This window comes from Phallusia mammillata, chromosome 4 (genome assembly GCF_965637545.1).
Source record: "Phallusia mammillata chromosome 4, kaPhaMamm4.hap1.1, whole genome shotgun sequence".
Lineage (NCBI taxonomy): Eukaryota > Metazoa > Chordata > Ascidiacea > Phlebobranchia > Ascidiidae > Phallusia > Phallusia mammillata.
Genome location: NC_137255.1, coordinates 23,235,118 through 23,257,812, shown reverse-complemented (window position 1 = coordinate 23,257,812; position 22,695 = coordinate 23,235,118). Strand labels below are relative to the sequence as shown.

The 22,695-nt window shown below is 38.1% G+C and overlaps 2 protein-coding genes across 3 annotated transcripts; one reads left to right on the top strand and one right to left on the bottom strand.

Annotated features, from left to right (window-relative positions):
• Positions 1-3,202: 3,202 nt before the first annotated feature.
• Positions 3,203-5,855, bottom strand: LOC145222553 (solute carrier family 35 member G1-like). Its single transcript, XM_080088695.1, has 3 exons — positions 5,570-5,855; positions 4,471-5,363; positions 3,203-4,332 (listed from the first exon to the last, which is right to left on the bottom strand). The coding sequence occupies exons 2-3, from the start codon at positions 5,359-5,361 to the stop codon at positions 4,180-4,182; spliced, it is 1,044 nt and encodes a 347-aa protein (XP_079944821.1). The 5' UTR covers positions 5,362-5,363; positions 5,570-5,855; the 3' UTR covers positions 3,203-4,179.
• A 2,594-nt stretch (positions 5,856-8,449) lies between these two features.
• On the top strand, positions 8,450-22,673 carry LOC145222552 (sodium-dependent phosphate transporter 1-B-like). Of its 2 annotated transcripts, none has more exons than XM_080088694.1 (15): positions 8,450-8,929; positions 9,846-10,000; positions 10,866-11,025; positions 11,411-11,551; positions 11,678-11,763; positions 12,673-12,769; positions 13,127-13,258; positions 14,267-14,361; positions 15,968-16,070; positions 18,851-18,891; positions 19,171-19,245; positions 19,510-19,694; positions 20,362-20,547; positions 20,797-20,881; positions 21,186-22,673. In XM_080088694.1, the coding sequence occupies exons 1-15, from the start codon at positions 8,872-8,874 to the stop codon at positions 21,339-21,341; spliced, it is 1,755 nt and encodes a 584-aa protein (XP_079944820.1). In that variant the 5' UTR covers positions 8,450-8,871; the 3' UTR covers positions 21,342-22,673. The 2 variants fall into 2 exon arrangements, with proteins under 2 accessions (XP_079944820.1, XP_079944819.1); XM_080088693.1 differs by having other exon boundaries at positions 8,451-8,929; positions 14,264-14,361.
• Positions 22,674-22,695: the final 22 nt, after the last annotated feature.

The following is a 22,695-nucleotide window of genomic DNA, read 5'->3' as shown; positions in this document are numbered from 1 at the left end:
ATTAGGTTAGTAGATCGATCAAGCTAACGTTTTCCTTAAATCAAGCCGTTTTGGCGCCATGTGCTCCATCTTGCACAATGGCGACAACAATTCCTTTCAGCACGCACACACACACACTCCGCACCAGTGCGCCCGCGTGCTACCCAGTGGGCACACACACACAATAAATCTTCTTTTAAGTTGTTTTTTTACAACCATGAGTTGTATGTGAATCAATTGTTGCCAGAGTTTGATGGTTAAGCGACGTCAAAGGGTTTAGGGCACATGTTTTCGGAGTTTTGCAACGTACCAATGTTATCAGAATGTTTGGCAGGCCAGGGCACTGTGACCTAATGCTGTTGTTATGTATTTTTAAGATGAAATCAATCCCCTTGCAGTCGTACAATATGTGGAAGGTATAGGCATAGACAATTAATTCGCCTAAATGGTCTATTGTGTTTTTTTTCCAATCATTGGGTTTGTTTTCACAACTGTTTTAAGCGGATTTGAATGATTATACGTATACAGGCAGTGCGTTTGACCTTTGCCTGCTTACGTTGCGCAAATATTTCCGGTTCTGTGCTTGTAGCAGTAATATATTGCGCTGTGCTTTTTTATCTTGACAGTGCGGCATAAATACGGTACAATGTGATGAACCGATTCAACTGCAAAATTGCGATATTTAGGCTGTAGTTTGGGCCAGAACAATTATGTGTGGGGCTTGACCAAAGTGTTATGTCTGCAATCTACAATTCATTTAGTCGACAGTTACCAGCAACATTTTAAACCCAACGAACATTTTTCGTTTACTCGTAAGAGTTTTAATATGACCTTAACTGTGTGAAGTCAAAACAAGTCTTTCAATATTATGACTAGAATCCAGTAGCCATCGCAACTAACTGGTTCGAAATTAACAAGCGCTATCATTCAATGACCCACAATCTTCATCACCGTGCTTGTCAAATAATGGGTGGATCAGTTATTTCACAAATCAATTTTTGCAATACGACTATACGATTCTAGCTCTATACAAACGTGCTGGTTTCGTTTGTACGCTTTCTAGCCCTCTGCCCATTCTAACTTTCAGCATTTTAACTGATGAAATGTAGTTGGTCAATTGTAACTTAAACACAACAGTGAATGAATCTAAAGGTGTAAAACACCCGTACAGCTTCAAATACCAAAATAAACAAATACGTAGTTCGCTGTTAAGTTGGTAGACTTTCACCTGGCATGGGCATTGAATGTCTGACCAGGGCTGCCAATGAGAATTTTAACAAAACCCAAGACTCACAGCAAAATAACCCAAGAATTTAAATGAAAACCCAAGATTGCAAAATGTAATTAGAAATTCAATTAATTAGTAAATTTACTCGTTTCATTGACAGTTTTTTGGCAATTTACAGTCCGGAAATGCAACTTTACAAACTGGTAGGAAATGGTCAATGCAAGCAAAGGAAATATTATGTTCAATAAAATATGCAGCAATCGCCAGTTCACTCTTGGCTGTTTGACGATCACGGATCATCATCTGTTTTCTTTTTCATAAAATTAGTAATGTCTAGTCTACAGTATATTTTGCAGCATTAAAACTTCTGTGATGGTTAGCAGTTTTTATGTTTAACGAGCATTGGTTTATTCGCATTTTTAAGTGTATCGATGCTTTCACTGTATACTATCTAGAAAGAATTAAGGTCTAGAAAAGAGAGAAAATAAAAGAGATGATAAAATGGCCTAGTGCAGCTACCCGAAAAACTTTTCTCGTTAAAATAGTTCTTACATATATTTATTCCATCAATAGGACTCAAAACCCAAGAATTGCTATAATTTTCAAATTAAAACCCAAGAACCCAAGACGTCAAGTAAAAACCCAAGATCTTGGGGCAAAACCCAAGCTTTGGCAGCCCTGTGTCTGACTAGCACATTTTCGTACAGTAAGGCGCAACAATAAAACAAAAATGAATGTTGCTGCTTATGTCGTAACAATGTATCTGTGAGTTAATGGTGGAAGTGGCGGGAAAAAACTCCTACTTAGCGAGGCACTTGTACTGAAACAAGGCTACAAAAAGTATTTGTGGAATCTCTAATGACTTCATGCCCTAAACACGTGCTTATACTCTTATACGCCCCTTATAGGGGAGATCGGGGGTGATACGGATTGTTTTTGAAAATTCCCAACATATTATTTTATTTGCATTGCATGAATATAAATATTAGTTGGTTGTAAAGGGGAGTCCTTTGCCAAAAAAGGTGGGATAACCGCTTTACAAAGCCAACAAGAAATGCATGTAAAAAGCTAAATTCCTAAAGCACTTACATGTCCAAAGTTGTCCCGGTGCCGGGGTAACAACGTACATACCCGGGATCATCTCGGACAATATAATATTTTTTTTAGTTTTTGAAAGTATATTGGCCTATTTTACATAACAAACATATATTTCCAACGTCTTGAAATGATTTCTTTTGTAAAGTTTGGGTTACGGACGCTTATTAATTTTATTTCGCCTAAAAAACCTGAGAGTTAATCTTCTCCTGTTTGATTTGTCTCCCAGGACACCGCAATCGTTGTACAAGTGCTGACGGCTCATTCGTGCTCTAATCGGCGAGTTGCTTTTGGTAATAAGCATTCTCTCTCGCTTGAAGTATACTCTACGTTTGTGTTTCTCCGTTTGTGTGTTTTCTCCTAAAACGCCTAAATTAGTTTGTGATCCCAGGATACATGGGCAAAATGTTTTGAAGCATTTAACCTGTAAAAGTATACGGGCAGGTCAGTGGCGTAGCCAGGGAGGGGCCATGGACCCTCTCAAATTTTTTAATTTGTATATTTAGAAACTTTAATTTAGTGCAGTTTTAAATTTAGTGCAGTTTTAATTTAGTGCAGCCCTCATCATTGTGGTTTCGTTTTTCAACTATCAAAGGAATATATAAATTAACAAAACTTACTGTTGTCACCAAGTTGTAAACTGAAACCCATGCTTTTTTATATTTATGTGGAATAAATCAATGAAGCGTTTGGCTGTCCCGTCGAATCAAAGTTTGGCAAGTCACGCGTTTGTTAGCAAAAAGTTGTATTAGACAGGTAACTATTTGAGCCCCTCCCACAATTTTCGTCTGCTTACGCCACTGGGCTAGGTAACTCTTTCGGCGGTTGCCGACCAGTGGTTAAAATGAACGCAAAAGGGCCAAGAAACTTTTCCTGTGAAGAGCATTTCGTTGCAAATAATACAGCAACTGTTCATGGAATTTGTTCATGACTTCACACTGGCAAACATCACCAAAGAACTGTAGTACGATTCAAGAGTGCTTGTTTTTTTTAATTTCTGGCTATTTAAAGTTTATTTTTCGGTGGTGACATGTAACATCGGTGCGAAATAGTGCATAAACAGCCAGTAAGAGAACGTTATGAAGCACACCATTTCGCGGAAAAATACGTTCATTTTTTCAAGATTAAATTACTTTGGAAAAGTGGGTTAGACTTGTGTCATATTGTACAAATGCGGAACTTGATTTGCTTTGTGCTATATTGTATTACATTTAAGGACATAGAAAGTTATGCAATGCATAGCGTGATTGGCTTTACAAAGTATTTTGCACGGAAAATATAAATTACTAAGCAAATCGTACAAGTTTACAATTATTTAATAATCATGCGGCTTTAAAAGTACACGAAACTTGGCAGAGTACATGTAATACATTGCACTGCACTTGATACATTTTACAGCTAATATAAACTCCTAAAAAAAGATTAACTCAATGTACATTACAGATGCAGTCATTACAAAAAACCCAAATGTGTGATAAAAAATTTATGTAATAAAACAACACAAAAATGATGGATCAATATTTTGTGTACTGACTATGTAGTAGTATTCAAAACCATTATTTATGCGACTACAACACCTGAACACAACAAAATCGGTCATGCCCAAATTTGGGCATTGTGTATGTGCAAGCAATCGTGTTAGTCAATGGTTCACTTTGGAAACACACACTCACTGGATAAGTTAAGTTTGAGGTGGTGCATAAAGTACAAAAATGTAGAAAACAGTAACATTTTTAATGATCAGTAAGATACTTAAATAAGCTTTGGAACTATACAAACAGATAAGCATATCACATAAGCAAAATACAGATAAAGCTAACACAAAGAAAATGAACTTTGGTTAAAAAATTCTATTTACGCAGAAACACTGTTGGGGCTCATTCAGACTTATCTTCTGAAAGATTTGAGAGTGACTTTTGTTGTCGTTTGTGGTTGTAGAGTTTACGAATGGCAACAATCACAATTGTGAGAAAGATAAGTCCAGATCCAGCAACACTGAGAAGAGTTGGTATGTCATTTAAAAATATCACCTGCAAAAAAAATAAAGTGTGTGAGTATACTTTTATGTTTATGATATAAGCATTTATTTTTCAAAAAAATACAAATTGAACATGCCTTATATAACAACGAATGTTTTTGCCAACATAACAAACAGGAGTAAAGTTTACCTGTAAGACAAACACCACAACAATCTGAAGGGATCTGAGTACTGCAAAAGTTCCTGCTCTCTCATATTGAAGCCCAATTGTAAGAAATATTTGAGCACTTACACCAAGCACCCCAAGCAAAAACACATAAAGCAGTTCAGAGTAGCATGGAAGTTGAAAGGTATCAGTAACACCCACAACGCATGTGTTAACAAGAGAACCAGCAAACGAGTAGTACAAAATGTTTAACACCGCAGGAGTGTCTTTGCCAAGTTTACGAACAATTACAAAAGTAAATGCAGAAAAAATTGCACAGCCCACTCCACACAAAATTCCAATTATTTTCTTTGTATCAAGTTCACTACCAATGTCACCAAATATAAAGGATGGCTGTGCAATTAAAGTAACACCACCAAGAGTCAAAACACAGAGAAGGCCATCAACTAAGGTAAAGGACTCTCCGAGACAAATAAAAGCTATAAGTGCCGTAATTACCACATTTGAAAAGGAAATTGTAATAGCATCACCTAAAGAAAGATTAGCTACTGCAAGGTAAAGTAGAAGTGCACCAGTAGATCCAACAAATCCTCTGGTAACAAGTAACTTAAACATTCCTGGTGGACCAGTAATGTCTACATTGTTAGTGTATCTACCATATGTAACAACAGGTAAAAGAATGCAAAATTGTACGAAGCAACGTGAAGCAAACATTTGAATGGGGGTAATGGAAAATATCATTTTCACAAGTAAGGCATTAAACGAAAACAAGAGGCCTGAAATAATGCAACATAGAATTCCAAATCCCAGAAAAGGAGGTTTTGCAGAGACTGAGCTTGGTTTTGCTGATAGATTTAAATTTGACAAGGAGGACGACTCCAGTATGATTTCATTTTCCTGTTTTACAGCACTCATGTCTACAAAAAAAATACCAATGTTCATGTGACAAATCATAATGATAAAACTAAGTATTCTTTTATGGAAATTGCTACTGTTTTGTATCAAAATCATTTTTTCACACATATATAATAATGTAAAATTTACATTCATAACTTTAGCATTTGATAAACTACTTAAACCAAATTTTCCAAACATTTTAAAACAAAAAAGAACAAATCCTTACCTTTATCTTGGTGTTTCTAAAATAGAACAGGCTTTATGTAAGCAGTATATGCTAGTACAGTTTTTTTGTTTCGTTAAAGTGTTGTGCTGTGCCATTCCAATTTGCCAATTATGGCTTCTGGAAGTTTATAAATTATAAAGTTTTGTAACAAAATAATAAAGTAAATCTGGTAACAAAGAGAAAGTCGATTGAGCTGCAAATCGTAATCTGTTGTCGCCAATACACCCCTGCCTATGAACAAAAGCATGCCTTAACTGGGGGATATGACCAAAGTCCCTCTGCTATAAAGTGCTGTTAAAGTACCGGTAATTGATGACTTAATGGTTTCGTTTCGCAACAAACCCAAAACATCCTGCAATTTTGCCCGGTCACCGTCACGCATCAGGTAACCCAACAGTGACACAGCATTTATTTCTGACGAAATAGTTACGCAATGCCATGACGAAACAATGTTGTACCGTAACAGGAAAATTTAAAAGCTTAGTAAAAAGGTATACAGGAACATAAACTACCACGGGCTATGCGAGGGGCGATTCAAATGTCTTAATTAGCAACAGGATACGTTTTCCAATGAAACTTCTTTTTGATATGGTGTGTTGTCCTATAAAAATGCTTTTTCTGTTAACGCTCTTGACAGATCGTTTTATTTTCAACCTGTAATTTTGCGGTCGCATTAAATAGAAAATATGTTTTCAACCAATAGCATGCAAATATGGACCCGAATCAGAAAACCAGTGTTTCATACCGGAACGGAACGGAACGTTATACCGGAACGAAATAAATAATTTTTGGCTCAAATACCGGAACGAAATACCGAAATAAAAAAATTCAAAATACAGGAACGGAACGAAATACCGTTATTTTTTATTCCGGTATTTCGTTCTGAACATTTGACATGAAACAATTGCTGAAAATTTCGCGCCGTTAAGCTCTTACAATTTACATTCGTTTGACCATCATTGACAAATGTTATGTGACGTAACAACTATCGACAATAATTTTTGTGTGTTGCAACTTTCTTTTTTCGCTTAAAGACCAGAGAGAAATGTTCTTTTGTTTAGACCGAAATACCGAAAAATACCGTTATAAATTTATTTCGGTCAGACCGGAACGAAATGAAAATATCGGTCCAGAACGAAATAACGAAATAAATAATATGCTCAGAACGAATAACGTTATTTCGTTTCGTTCCGTTCCGGTATGAAACACTGCAGAAAACAAAATAAAAATGTTTTCAAATATGAAAACAATAAATTTAATCAGTCCTTTATTACAAAATTAATTCAAACGAACGGCTTATCCTTATTTTTTTGCAATAAACACCAACTAATCCCAAGAAAACAAAAATTATGTATGTTTGAGGAGAAATAAACTGTTTCGTAATTTATACTTTGATTTAAGTCGTTAAGTGGCGCTATCGAGCAATTCGTTTGCTTTTTGACGAAGTAGAGTTATTTGCAAGGAATTCGGATCGGTTTGCCAAAGGTTTTAAGCTGAAGAGTAAAATGTGTTTATAAAACAAAAGTTTTTTATTTTTGTAAACAATAAAGAAACAAAAGCTACAAACCAAATTTACGCTGACCTATTCTAATTTCCGGTACCGGCGCTTGAAGCTGTTCACAGGCCCTACTAATTTCACGACGGGTATTTCACATGCTTCACTGCGACACGATTGAATGCTGACCTGCATGTTGTTGCGCTTAACCTTTCACAGCACATTCACCACACTCTTAGTTAATATACTTCACTTTAAACCAGGGGTCTCCAGCACGCATTCCGCGGCCCTGATAGGGAATTTTTCGCGACGCGCTGCACAATTAGGACTTCGCAAATTAAAAAAAACACAAGTGTTAATGCACTGGTAGCCTATAGTGCTGCTAGAAAAAATCGCCAAAATTCATTAAGCTATTTTTCCATTGTGTTATTTAGCCTATAATCCCATTTCTTTTGTAATGCACAGTATTAAGGGTGTGTTGCAAATATCCTCTGATGAATTTGTATTTATCGCGAGAGGATGTGCATTTGTATTCTTGATTTAATGTACTATCATTCGACATTCTACTTAGCCTGGCCATTACGGATAGTTTAAAATGGGCGCTGTCCCTGTCGTGTTTTGTTAAGGTAAACTTAACCTTTATCAATGTTTCAAAATCCACACCGTTCGCAATTTTATTAGAAATCAATAATTATCCTAATAGATTTCTGCAGTGCAAGGGTGTCAGGAGTTTGATGTATTTTATTCAGTGACAACATTGGGGAGTGCTACAAACAGGAAAGAGTTTGCATAAAACCACATCTTGACGGTTGAAGCCATTACATTGAAGGAAAATGGTACACGAACAAACGTCGATGATTCATGACATACAGATGTTATATCGTTCAGTTTTTGTTTTAAAAACACACCAAACACATGTTTAAAGTGGCAAGATCATTGTATTGTTTTGTTAACTGTGTCATCAACAATGTGTACAGAGGATAACATTTTTTATTTGTAGCATTAACTGTAAACACTAAACAGCACTGTTACAGCAGTTTATCAAGCATCAAATCAGTGTTTGTGAAACAGTTTAATTTGAGCTGTTTTTTAGAAAAGATGTAGCGTAAGAGCACCAGGTCTTGTGGCAGGGTTTTCTCCTAATATCGAAACAAAAGAAATCTTGCTTGACTCGCCGTATTGGTATTCAAAGTTACGCAATACGATTTTTAACTTATGCAGGGGTACACTACAGTCGCTGGGCCATCGCGGAAATGTGAAGCGTTGCGTGGTCTCCGCGTGTCAGAGGCATGCCAGGGTCACGACGTCATCACGTCTGTGTGACGACACATTAACGTTACGTTGTGCCGGCGCCCGCAAGAGATGATGTCTAAACGCGTAGAACAGCTGTCGCTTTATTAGAGTCAGGTAGACCTGCTGGGCAGTTGGGGTCCAAGGGCAGTACATGTTGTACCTTATGCGAAAACGAGACTGGTTTATTGTGGTTTTGTGACATAAAAGTTTATGAGCTGCGGGTTGAATTAGTGCATCCACAACGACCAATAAAACAGTATGGCGCGATTAGGCTTTTTCAGCTACCATGCGTTGGACTTATGGGCCGCCGACTGATCGACGTAATGGCTGATGACGTCAATTGTTTTGCGTTTCAGCCCAAAGGAAGTAGTCGAGTGTGCTTAGTTATAAGGCACAGAAGCAGCACTGTTCTGTCATTCCGGTCAAAGACGACTGGAAAAAAACTTAAAGCTTATTACTGCTATTTCAGTCACTTCTGCTAGAAGGGAAGCTCAGACAACTTGACAATTCTAAGATGGAAGTCTCAACTGGTGTAACAATGGGTGCTACCCAACTATGGAGTGCCTTTGAAAGTAAGTACATTTGTTGAGGATAAGTAAGGTGTTCTTTCTGTACGTTCTACTGTATTTTAATTTTTAATTCTTTTATGTGTTTACGTTTCTAAGATTGTAGTACGGTTAAATATGGGAATGATCGCACATAATAACCTTGTTCTTTACCTTTGTGGCTTGGTCAACTGTCATGCCTAAAAATACTTGAAAATACTCTTGACTTGGCGCGAAAACGCTCTGCTAAAGAACAAAGGAATGGCGCCGGTTTATGAATGGGTTGTGTGGTTAGTGGGCACTAGCGGTTGCGCTGCTTAAAATGTAACTGACGAAGCAGTAAACGTTGGTTAGACTGTTTGAAACATGCAAACCGTACATCATTTTTTGACAAATAGTTTGTCGTGGCATAACACAAACAAGAGTTGGCGGATGATCAGGACAGGATATAGTCGACTGTCGGTATGACTGATTCGCGCTAAAATTTACTACGCCTTTCAGAGCCGAATAAGCAAAAAACGCGCACTTTTTCACATTGCGCCTTTCGCGCACTCTCCCGCGTTAAAACACGTGATTAGGCTGCGCCGCCCGCCGATTGAAGCGATCTGATTGGCTAAGAACGGCAACTGGGCGTTGAGTGGGCGTTTTAACACGCGGTGAGGAGCTGCGCATCCGAGTGTAGATGAATCTGTGTAAAAAATGTTTGTTATACATTTTGCTATATTTAAGGTCCAAAATGCGACTGTGCCTAAACCTTTTTGCTTAACTATAATACATATTCCAAAATGTCCGAACTGAACCGTTAAAGTGCACCTGCATCACATTTCATGAACATTCGGTATGTACCATCAAACCTATTCACCAGGCAATAACCCAAACCTAAAAGCGGCATCATGCAGGCCTCCCTCTAAAACTTTTAGTAATCAGCCTTATGTTTTAACAGCTACTGCTGGGGTGCCATGGGACAACGAGTCGTTGATATGGATCCTCGTTGTCGGTTTCGTGGTGGCCTTTATACTGTCTTTTGCAGTTGGTGCAAACGACGTCGCCAATAGCTTCGGCACAACTGTCGGGGCAAAAGTCCTCACTCTTAAACAGGTGAGTATGTGTTACGGTAAAAGACCACCGCCTTTATTTCACGAAATAGCCTTCGGGATTTTGTGGCGGAAAAAACATTTTTTTCTGCAGCTGTTGCGCAATTTTGTTACTGGCATCAAAAATCGATAAACCCAATGGCGCAATCCATTTCCCCACACACAAAGATATGGCTGGAACCGAATTTCTAGGTTTGCGCACGCGTGTTCCTCGTGGTCTGTAATCCGGGCACGTCATTTAATGATGACGTCACCCTGTTGTGCAGCGCCAACTGCGGAAACAATTGAGTTTATGGCGCAATATCGTTAACGACGGTGAAAGCGCAAATACTCTTTACGACCTTCACGAGTTGAGGTCGTGTTGTGTTTTAGCTGTTTACTTGTTTCACTGGTAAAAACTTTTCGTCGCAAAAACGCTGTTTGTTTCAAATATGGCAACACCTCAACACTTTAGAACTAACTTTAGAACTTAAAACTAAAGAGTCAGAATCCTTTTTTGTTAAGATTTTGATAACTTGCATGCGACTTGAAAGATAAGTTTGAAGATTGTTTTTTCAACTGCGATACTTCAAAAGCCCCGCCGTACAAGCTATACACACATAAAATCACCCAACAAATGTTCAAAAACAAATCGCAAAACTTGCTTCGCTACGGTCTCCACCTTATCTTTTAAAAGCCGTTCCCAGGAATTTTTTGTCGTGAAAATTTAATCCTTCTACGCCCAACCTCGCAATTATCACCGCCTTTTTGAAGTTTACCTTCTTTCATCACAAAATCTTGCAGCCCTAAGTAGTGCTAAAAGGGCAAATCAGCTGTCACGCGACAGCCCGGCCCCTTCCCCTTTGATCTGACACCCAGTATGACTGCAGGCGTGCATCCTGGCCACGATTTTTGAGACCGGCGGAGCCCTTCTGCTCGGCGCCAAGGTGGGTGAGACGATAAGAAAAGGGATCACTGATGTGACAATGTACGACGACATCGAAAACGGCGCCGAACTCCTGATGCTGGGGGAATTGTGCGCCATGTTTGGTAGGAAATTTGCGAGCTTCTAGCAGCATGCAAAGGCGAAAACCAGAGCGCACGCGCTGTCTTGATGCAAACAAAGCATCGTATCGCCCGTTTGAGGCAACTCACACGTGGCTATATATTATCACATCTATAAGATTTGTGAGAACTTTGGGGTATTTGTGGATACTGTGACACGTTACAGTGCAGCTTGTATTCCAAATCTCTTTTATTATACAAATACAATATTTATAACCGTTTCGGTTGCCAAAACATATGGGTCTAATAAAGTAAGAATGCGATTTTGAAAAAATGTGCTTCAGCATTTACCCCACAAGTTCTTCCATACAGTTGTACTGACCGAAAACGAAATAAACACGCACTAATAAATTTTATTTCAACACTTCAGGCTCAGCGATTTGGCAGTTGGTCGCCACTGTCTTCAAGCTCCCCGTTTCGGGCACGCACAGCATTGTGGGATCCTGTATCGGCTTCTCATTGGTCGCTGTGGGCACGGTTGGAATCAACTGGACAAAACTGGGACTGATTGGTGAGCGAAGCATCTTAAGAGACTGATCACAATTTAAAATAGTTTTATCAACACATGCATGAAATACTTGGCGTTGATCTCATTCTCATCTAATTGTGTCTAATGAGTGTCATTGTTGTTTTTTAGTTGCAAGTTGGTTTATTTCACCGGTGATATCTGGTCTCATGGCGATTGCATTATTCGTTTTCATTGATCACCTGGTTTTACGACGGGTAAGTTGTCACGTGACCGTACTATTGACATTGAAATCCTGACCTTGAAAACAAGTGGCCTTGTCCCCAGTATGAAGGCACACATTGTTGCGTGCCATGTAAGCGATTTTAGGTAAGATTGTTTGTGGACAAAACAAATAAACTCTGTTCTACGTCTGTCCGATATATTAAAGACAAATATCCGGCTGTTTGAGCGTGATTCATCCGTCAGTTTAAAAGTCCCAATGAAGCTTTTGTAGTGTGCAACCGCACTAGGTATAAATATTGCTACACTCCGTAAAAGTGCCAAAAAGTGTAATTTTCCCAGGTTTGGTTTTTCATCCTATAATCAAGGGTCATAAAACGCCTAAAAGATCAAAGAAAACAAGATTTGTTGAGGCCAATAATATTGCTTTGAGTGCAAAATACATATTTATTGCCGCATTATTAAACGGAAACCTAACCACAAATAGCTATTTGTAGACTTTACAACCCAATCGATCACAACTTTGGTATAGTGACTGTCATTGACAGGCTGGGCGGGGCAGTCGACACCAAGTTTTGGGGTTGATAATAGTTTGAGTTTTTTGTGTACGATTAAAAGAAGATATTAACCTATTCTATTATGTACTGTAACATGCCTTGAACACAAAACCGAAGCAACTTTTAAATAGCAATACACTTGACTCGATAACCCATGTTGTTTTCTGTGCCCTTGTACGCAACCGTTTAACGATGAAAACGGGATGAAGTGATGATACAAATGAATTTCAATTGACTTTCATGTACATGTGTGCTGTTTATGTAGTTTTAAGTGCCTGTAAACAATAAATTTTTATTTCTGATGTAACATTCGGTGCTGAAATTTTCCTACAATGGACGATATTATTTGAATTATTATTTTTTATTTGATGGATTTTGCATTAACAGGAAAATCCACTGAAAACTGGACTGTTGCTTCTTCCAGTGTTTTACGGTCTGACCATCGGAATCAACTTCTTTTCAATCATGTTTTCCGGCGCCCCGCGTAAGTTCCAACTCCTCGGTTTAAAACCGCTTGAAGTCAGCTTAACTGCTGTTACATAACTGCATTTTTTGTGTGATGAAATTTCCGTATTCCTTGAGGCAGAAATTGTCCCAATACATTCTTTTTACCAACGTAGATATGTTTACCAGAAGTGCCAAACTCATCATGACAATGCAAACCCAAAAACAAGAAAGCATTTGTGAAAAGTCAAAAGTGTATAGAAGACTCATTTATGCGCGCAAACGACATTGTGCGACACGACAAAAAAAGTTTGCCCGTCCTAATCGTGTATTAAAGATTTCTAAAAAAATGTGCTTTTCAATAAAACGTTTTGAAACTTCGTTTGACTTTTTTCAGTACTCGGCTTCGACAACTTGCCAATTTGGGCTATTGTGGTCATCAGCCTGGCTTCGATACTTCTCACTGGTTTGCTTGTTCAGTTTCTCGCTGTGCCACGAATTCGCCGCAGAGCGAAACAGAAGAAAGCAGGTAAGCAGAAATCCAACGTCGATCGGTTTAACTTAACTTTTATTAACCATTTGCTTGGTTTTGAAAGAAAGGTCACCTATACCGCTCTACTTATTTGAGATTGCGAACGTGACATATGTCTGTGATTTACGCTGTATTCTATATCAGTTTCACTTACGTGTTATTTAAGTCCTTTATGCCCCCCATAACTAGACTTGTGTAAACTGATATAATTTAGAAAAGTAAAGTATCTTTTCTGCACAATAAATTATTTTTCGATTGTCATCGTCTGTCGAAACGTTTTAATGTTTTACACTCAAATAGTGGCTTGTATCTTTTTGCTCAGAATTAACCAGGGATTGTGTACGTTTAGTAGCGTACTGAAACATAATGGTTTCGACTTTGGTTAAAGTCATAAGAAGTTCTTAGATTTGTTTGCTCGTTCGGAGATTAGACACACCCCTATTAAAAATGGGCGTGGTTTAATCTTCGTCCAATCTTCATGTATCGTTACGACCTCAGCTGCTGGTTAATGATTGCCCATCTCTGAATACAACCGCTTCGTTGATCGTAAAACCGTCGCAAATATACGAACCCAGAATGTTGTTTCACGTGATTTTGACGCCCATAGCACGTGTCGACCGCGTGGCATGGTTGTGGTGCAGAAATGGGGTCAATAACTAGCTGCTAAAATGGGTTTTGCAAAAACAAACGCTTTTTGCGTATTAACTAGAATAAGCATTTTTTTTCTTCCACTTGGTGAACTTCAACATACTTTGGAATTGCACATTTTTAGTGTAGGCTAGACTCTGTTAGAACCAAAAACCCTTTGTAAAGCCAAAAAAAACGTTATTCGATGAGTCCATTTTTGATTGTAACCTTGTGGCTGATCTCAACCATAAAAAAACCAATTTATCAAAAACAGGTCTAACTTCTAAAGGGTTTTACTGACATTCAATAAAGTATGGTTTGGTAGTGTTTTCGTTCTCCAGTCCTGTTTTATATCACCATACTGGTTTTTAACAGAAGCGATGGAACTGGAACAAGGACATATGGTGTCAAAAGTTGATGGCACCCGTCATTGCGATTCTGGCTACGACACACCGTGCGACAAGAACACCTCAGTAAGTTGAATCGCAACTTGATGACACGATCTCCCGTATATGACCATGTAAAGTGACAATACTTGTTCATGTTTGAACTTTCGAAAAACTTGTCCAATGTTTGCGAGAAAACTAAAGCTACTCAAATGACGTACGAAGATGCCAACTTTTTCCCCCTTATACAATTTCAGTAAAAAACAAATAATTAAGGAAATCTGCCTCTAAGTTGACCCGAACTTTTTAATGTTTTGTAGTGTTATTATACCGGATACAAATTAAAAAAATAGATTCGGGTGTTGGATGTATAAAAAGTATAAGGGGTCATGTCATGACATTTCCAGTAAACCACATTTTTCACTTTAAAACATTTTTTCATTCATGTTTTTTATTCCCCAGTAAACTTTGTGTGCTTTTTATAACTTTGTGATCATCCCGTTTTCAAACATTTACCTTCACGGCGTCTTTTTCATTCCTGATCCCTCAAAACCGTTGAAATCACAAAAGTTAAGCCTTGCTCGTAAATACTTAACCGCCGTTAACCGCGATAAACTATTTGCTCTCACGATTGTTTCGACATCGGCCTGATTTCCGTCACGCCCATAACACGCCCCCATCACGCAGCCAACACACTTCCAGCGAACTGCCGAAGTGCAACAGGTTGGAACTTGTACCCAGCTATAAGTGCCAGGTCGCTTCGTAAAGTTTAATTAGAACCCGCTTTTGTGTGGCCGTTGTTTGTCAAACCGCAGTTAAAGAGCCTTAATTGCTTACCTTTGCATTTACAGTTTCAGCTCTGGTTTCGGTTGGGCTACGTTGCCACCAAAATGTTTTTTTGTTATTTTACCCATCCTAAAGTAGGACAATATGTTGTTAAAACTTGTGTTTCGCACGACAGGACGTTGGAAAAATTGCCATGAAAGTAACAGCCTTTCAACCAATTAATATCTTAAATTTCCCAGCCAAGTGACGTAACATTCCTACGTCACCAATGACGCTAAAACTCGCCCTGTAACTGATAAGGTCCAGATAAAGCACATAACTGTGTATGTCGACAATCTTGGACTCTTATGACTCCAAAGATAACAGATGCCAATAAACTTGAGTTCGATAACATCTCGGCTCATGAGATTTCAGGAGTTGATTTTCTAAAAATCCTCCCAAACGATGACCATTTTAGGCTAAAAGTACATGTTTTTTGGTCGTTATAGACTTATCACCTGGTTGAGTATTAACCAATAGGGTATGTCTGTGGGCTAAACAGTTACCTTAACGTGAACTTCATCAGCCAATAATCAACATGTTTATTCGCGCTTTGTACAGTTGTAAATCTTAACAAGCAAACCGAAGTGATATTTCATTTCAAATTTTTATGACCACGACGCTAAGCCCAATCAGGCGAACGTTTTGTCCGTTAAAAAAACTCTTTAGATAAAGTAGTGAAAACAAGTATGAAAAGGTCGTGCTGAACTTCAACTCGACCTAAGATATACAGGCTAGGCTTGTTTCGCAGGTTAGTTTGTTTAACTCTTAGTTCAGAGCAAGTTTTATGTGCCATTTCACTTGGTTATTTTAAATAGTAACATAAAAATGTTTTATATTTTCATTTTATTTGTTTTGTTATTATCAGGCCAACGAATCAGCGATCGCCACGTCACTGGTGAACGAGCGGGACGATCTGCCCGCCGACAAGACCGATGACTTTCGGGTCAGTTCCGAATCCCTAGGCAAAGGTAAACTTTTACACACGAAGAATGTTTACTTATGTAGTTGTCATGGTCGTTTTGACCTGCTTTTGTCCTATAACTCTACTCCTACATAAGGCTGTTCGGTTTAGTTTGTAAAACAAAAGCGCTGACTTTACTCCTGTCCATATGTTTGTTGCTATTTTATTTTGGCAAACTTAACATTCTAGCCTCATTCGGTACATCACAAATTAGGGTCCAGGTTTTTACACCTGCTTACAGATTTACCTTGAAGTACCAAGTGGTCCTTGAAGTGCTAACTAAACGTAAAAAAACTAAGTGTTTGTTTCTAACATGACGGCAAAAGCAAAAACAACGTCAAAAGGGTCACAAATTGGGCTTACACAGAAACAAATAAGGTTGTGTTTGGTATGCCTATGATGAGCAACCAGCAATAGACCTTCGTCAGATTTCGCTTTTGCAAACATTGCACAAATTCCGACCTTGAAAGGTATTCGCTGTGCGTAGCATCTGGAATCTATGTCACTCGCACACAGCAGAAAACAACCTTAGATAAATTAACAATTTTTCGCAAACTACAGCCGTGTCAGTTATAGTGTATAAATAGCTACTCAGCATGTATTTTACACAAGTAATACATTCGGGTGCATGTTCTGCATTGCCATGTCAACAAAAACTCGACATATACCACGTATTATATTTGCAGTGGTGTGCAGCAAGTGTTTATCAACATGGCCTAGATATAGTTTTTTGTTGTTTACCAGCGATCTGCTATAACGATCGAGGTCGAAGTACTAAGTCCGACTGCATGTAGTGGCCTTGCATGAAGCTTATAGGACTTGCAAAAGGTGCTTCGCCCTTTGGATGCCCATTTGAGTGCATTGGTATTGGGTTGGCACTTTAGGGGGCGTGCTAAAACGTCCGTTTGCAACCTTTTTTATTGTAATTAGGTCTTTTGCTTTCGGCTTTATGCAATCACAAGAAACAATTCCATAACTTAATTTGTATTTTTAACGAGTTGAATTGGCGAAAAAAAGGTCAAGTAAAAGGTTTGGTTATATAATATTGTTCCTCAAAACGTTTCAAAGAAAGAAATTATAACACTAAACAGCGTTAGTATTACAGCTCATGTATTTTTCAAGCGGTTCATCCCGTTGTAATCTCAAAATGCGACATTGCAAAATATTTGCTAAACGGACGAGCTGGTTTACGGTTGACCGAAAACAAAATATTTGCGCTCTATTGGCCTTCAAAATAGTTTACGATCGGTCAACACAAGAAATTACTTTAGCAGACATTTACAACCCACTTATATGTATGTAACCATTGTTCGACACACGGTTCAACAGTTTGGTTACGGCCATTTTAAAATATAAATTTGTGTTGTAAATTTTATTGGTGGCATTTTCGTTTAACTATGTTTTTAAAGCACTTTGAGATGTGTTCCTTTCTTCTCTGGAAGAAAACATAGCAACATAATTGCACTAATGCAATATCGACGCTGAAAATAACTTCGCAACATTGACGTCACAGCCCTTCGTCTTCCCACATACTTAAGGGTTAGACTTTGTCCCGTGGTGAATTTGTGTCTTGACGCAACGGTAAACTCGGTCTTGTTGAAGTGGAATTTCACAACTACAGCCAAATCCACTTTACAATTGGGTTCGTTGAACTCTCGATTGCCGGGCACGCCCCCGAAAACGCCCTGTGCACGCGTCGGGAAGCTGACGTTTGGTTATAGAGATCAGGTCGGAGGTCGTTATTCTAAATGTAACCAGATGTCCGTTTGAAACGTGAATTAAACTGAAAAGCGCAATTTTTAGTACGTTTAACTGCAACATGCTAGTGTAAAGGGGCGTTAACGTGAACGCACAACTACACATCTTGGTATAAATCATACTAGAGACATTATAGTATGCTAGAGACTTCCTAATTAACAAATGCGGACTGAAATTCGAACCCAAGGCAGATACCTGTACGGGTTTGATTAACATTGCTTCAAAAGAGTTTGTGTTTTGTTAGTTACAGTTCCCATTTGATAAATGTTTTTTTCCGAAACTGCAACATTGACCTATAAAGACAAACATACCCGACAAGTATATCGCTTTAGAATCGAAATAAAAACCATTTGAAAGGCTTTGAGTGTTCAAACCCTATTTTTCCTCACTAAATTGTATAAAACTGGCCCAGATGCCAAGTAACAAGGCCACCGCATCACCAACCGTTTTGTTTGCAGTTGAAACAAAGCATAAATTATGGTGTCTGACTCCAGCAGAATCAGATACAGTGTAGCCGTTCCCTTTTTGCTTAACAAACAGATACAATCCATATAAACAGTGTACGCGCCAGCGATCGTAATTTTATCGCTGGTAAACAGTCCCACACCCCTGATATGGCAACACGCAAAAAGGTTTTTATGTGACATATGGTGTAAGAAATGCAAGTACGCACACCAGCTTGTACATGCTGTGCCACCTGGGGTGTTACACCCAATGTACTTGTACCTTATTCGGATTTGAAACTCCAATGACGTATCTTTGTCGTCATATACTCGATAAGAAATACAAACAACTTTAACATTCCGAAACACTACTTACAACAATGTTTGCATTAGTAAATGTTTAAACTAAAATTATAACTCAAAGAATATTTAAAATACTATTATGATGATGTATTGAAACTAAAGTATTTGGTGTGGAGGTTTTGGCAACATTTTACTATCCTATGATTTTCGACACGTACAAACTTTTGAAGTTAAACTTGGGTCTTAGATTACTATTTAAGTAAAAATAAATCTTTCTGTGCAGGTTCCATGAAATCAACCGATTTATCCACTCCCGTTGACGAGGTAAGTTTTCACAACTCTTTACTAATTTTATTACCTTTTTAAAACACATCAGATCCTGTTATATGTATGAAATGTACATGTACGTTTACTGGGATCATTTTTTGTCGGGCTAAAAACATTGGTCGACTAGAACCTGATTTATCTTTTATCTCGTATATGCTGATATTTATTCACATAATACTTTGCTAAGTTTAAGGCGTAGTCGATGTTGTGAACCATTATATTCCGAACATGTTGGTACACAACATACACGTAACTTATAACTAAATTCATGTTTAGGATCCCTGGAAACACGACAACAGTCGAACAGAATTGATTAAACACGATGTTAGTGAGGTGGAATTAAACAAAAAGGTAATTTCAATCTTTCTTGTACACAAAATTTGGCCGATACTTACAAATCCGGTTTATCGAATATGCAATTTACTGCGCTTTTTTGTGCCATCAAGCACATTACCCGATTAACCGACTTTTTCAACACAATCTTACGCTACGACAAGTATTATTCGATTAACCGACTTTTGTAATACACAACTACGCCTAGGACGCTAGGCGAAACTGGATTCTTCTGCATAAAACAATACAAATAATTTGCAGTAAGTCTTTTCCCCGTTTTAGAACAAAAAAGGGAAAAAAGATAAAAAAGCGAAAAAAGATGAAGAAGAGAAAAAAGAAAAAGGAGATGACGATGACGAAGAAGAAGAAGAAGAGTTGGAGGCTCCAGAGGTTCAGGAGCTATTTTCCTCTCTACAAGTCCTGACTGCTTGTTTTGCAAGTTTCGCTCACGGTGGAAATGATGTGAGGTAAGAATCGCATGATTCGTTTGCCAAAGGATTCTTAATCAGGAGTAAAAGTACCCACGCAGGGGTTACCAGAAAAATTTAAAGCAGCGACTGTTGTATGACTATATGGGAAATCGTAAAGTTTCAAAAGGATTTAAAACATTTATTGAATAACACAAAACACCACTGGTTAGGTGAAAAGTTTAATTTCTATTCCGAAATTCATGTCAATTACGAAGTTCCATTTGTCAGTCATAGTAGATATTGCACAAGAAATTTAACGAAAACTTTAGGGAAACAAGTGCAATAAAGGTTAAAAAAATCCACCGAACTGTGAACAAAAAATCCTCCGAATTATGAACAAGCTAATTGTGATTCAAGTTTTTAAACCGAAGCTGAACGTAGCTTTGAGGACCACTTAGGGAGTGCGAAATATTTGTGAGGTTAAAGCAGCATTTTGAGAAACTAAAGAAATGTTGCCGGGGTGTAAAATAGGTTGTTTTGTTGGAAATGAAAATTGTTTAAAATATTTTTTTGTGCTTTTAACTGGCATAAAAGCAAACAATAAAGGATCAAAGAAAAATTCTTTATAAAAAATATGGTAAACGCATCTTTATATTACCCACCAGATGTCACTTTAATCTCCGGTGCACTGTAGTTCATGAAATACTCCCTTGTATTATTTCAGCAACGCAATTGGTCCTCTCATTGCCCTGTGGATCGTATTCTGGTCTGGAGAGGTCGTACAGAAAGCGTTTACACCCTGGTACTTGTTGGTGTACGGCGGCCTGGGGATTTGCGTTGGCCTCTGGTTACTTGGAAGGCGTGTCATTGAAACCATTGGATCAAACCTTACTAAAGTAACGCCCTCACGGTAAGATACGGCGACCGCCAGCGCCAACCTGCGGACAGCGTTCTCACGCTATTTGTGGTTTTTATGCATATTTCGGTGTTTTGTTTCTTGGAAATGAACCAAGTTTCATGAAGTTGTAACAAACCTCACGATAACGGCTTGCATGTGAGTTAGCTGCGAAAGAAAACAAAGCTATACCAGTGTTTTTTTATTATACAATTTTTACCACTAAAAATTTGTACTTTTTCATAACCCTCCATATTCTTACAGGGGATTTTGTATTGAACTCATGACCGCCATTACAGTGCTGATAGCTTCAAATGTGGGATTGCCTGTATCTACTACGCATTGCAAGGTACAGTAACATCTTTTTCATACGTTGTGGAAGGTCTATTCTATTTCATGTCCAGTATAGAATATCCAATATACTGTTCGGTTCAAACACTTTCCTCTCTTTCACATAATGTGGTTTCCAAAGAGTGTTAATCCCCAATATACGTTTAAAAGCAATAAGACCAGATATTGGGAATAGAGCCTATACATAGATCTTTATTTCCCACGAGTATTAAGGTGTTGAAAGACGTTGGACATAACCTGTGTTAGTATTTTGCAACTAAGGAAGAGCATACATTAAACATTTTTATGTGTTTTTTCGTCAGGTTGGAGCCGTTGTTTCGATTGGTTGGTGGAGGTCACGTGAGGCCGTTGATTGGTCATTGGCCCGGAACATAGGCGTGGCCTGGTTCGTGACTGTGCCAGTTTCCGGACTGATCAGTGCAGGTGCCATGTGGTTCCTTATGCAAGTCGCATTATGACGTCACAGCACCATCTAGAGCACTCTGACCGCTTTGCAAGTCTTCCCCAACCAAGTTGCCAAAGCCTCATTGTGCTAAAAATGTTCTCTTTTTATTTTTCTATTACTTTTAAAGCCACCTTTTTTACTTTTATCACAGCTGCAACCACTAAGGTTATTTGGTGACGCGTCTGTGCATTAGAGTATGCGTAGGATTTTCAGTAGTTCCATCTTGTTCGTGTGTTTTATGTTTTTTCGTGTATTTGTAAAATGCTTTAAAACTTAATTTTTCTGCCTCAAAACTCGAAACCGCAATGCCAGTGCTCGTAAACTTAATGATGCATATCGTTGTATTATGACGTTGCTATTGTTTGTTTCTGTCATGGCAACGAAAGTCAGACGTGATTTTAAGTAACATGTTCAAACAAAAGTATTCTGAATAGAATAATTTCTTGTCACATACTGGGACCGCAACTTTTGTTATTATGTAACTGCACGAGTAGACGTTATCGAGTGAAAAGGCCTAGACCAGTGGTTCTTAACCTTTTTGGTGTGGTTTCCCACTAAAGTAAATCACCAAGTCCGAATTTCCCACTCTGTTATTTTTATAATGATGTTTTGTGTCCAACAAAAAATGATTCTTTAATCAAAATAATTTTGTGAAGCGATTTGGTCGAAACCTCAAAGGCACACTGAAATCTTATTTAGTGATTTCGTGGGTAAGTAAAATTGTGTGGGATTTTGAAAAATCTCAGGTGCTTGGAATAGTCATTTATCGCATCACAATCAACAGACCAAATGCATTTATTCGCGAACAATAACAAAGTCATTGATGCTTTTAGTAATGTCTGTGACGTAACAAACGATTTTTAGATTTTTATGCGCCTTGTAAAACTAGGTGAAGTTAATCTTACATGTTGTTGCGTAAAATATTGTATTAAATTAACTTTCAATGGTTGATTTCAACCCACGGGCCCGAGTTTGATGACTTCTGACTCACATAATTTCCCTCTAAAAACATTAAATTTCCCACTAGTGGGAAATTTCCCACCGGTTAAGAACCACTGGACTAGACACTTTAAATAGACCAGATTACTGTTTTATAATGTTGCTTGAAATCACGTTGAAAATCATGTGGTTATGTTGTAAACGTTTGACAGGAAATATGCCACCCGGTCAGTAGACTATGCGCCAATAATTCCACCGCCTGACCTCAATTATGATCCAAAGATTTCAAGTTGCTGCTTTGTAGTGTGTACACCACGTCACGCAGTATTGAATTTGTGCAGCTCCAAAATGTTTCTGTTTTTACTGCTATGGTTTTACGTAAGTTTAAATAAAACTAAAAAAGCTATTTCAGTAATTTTGCAATATAG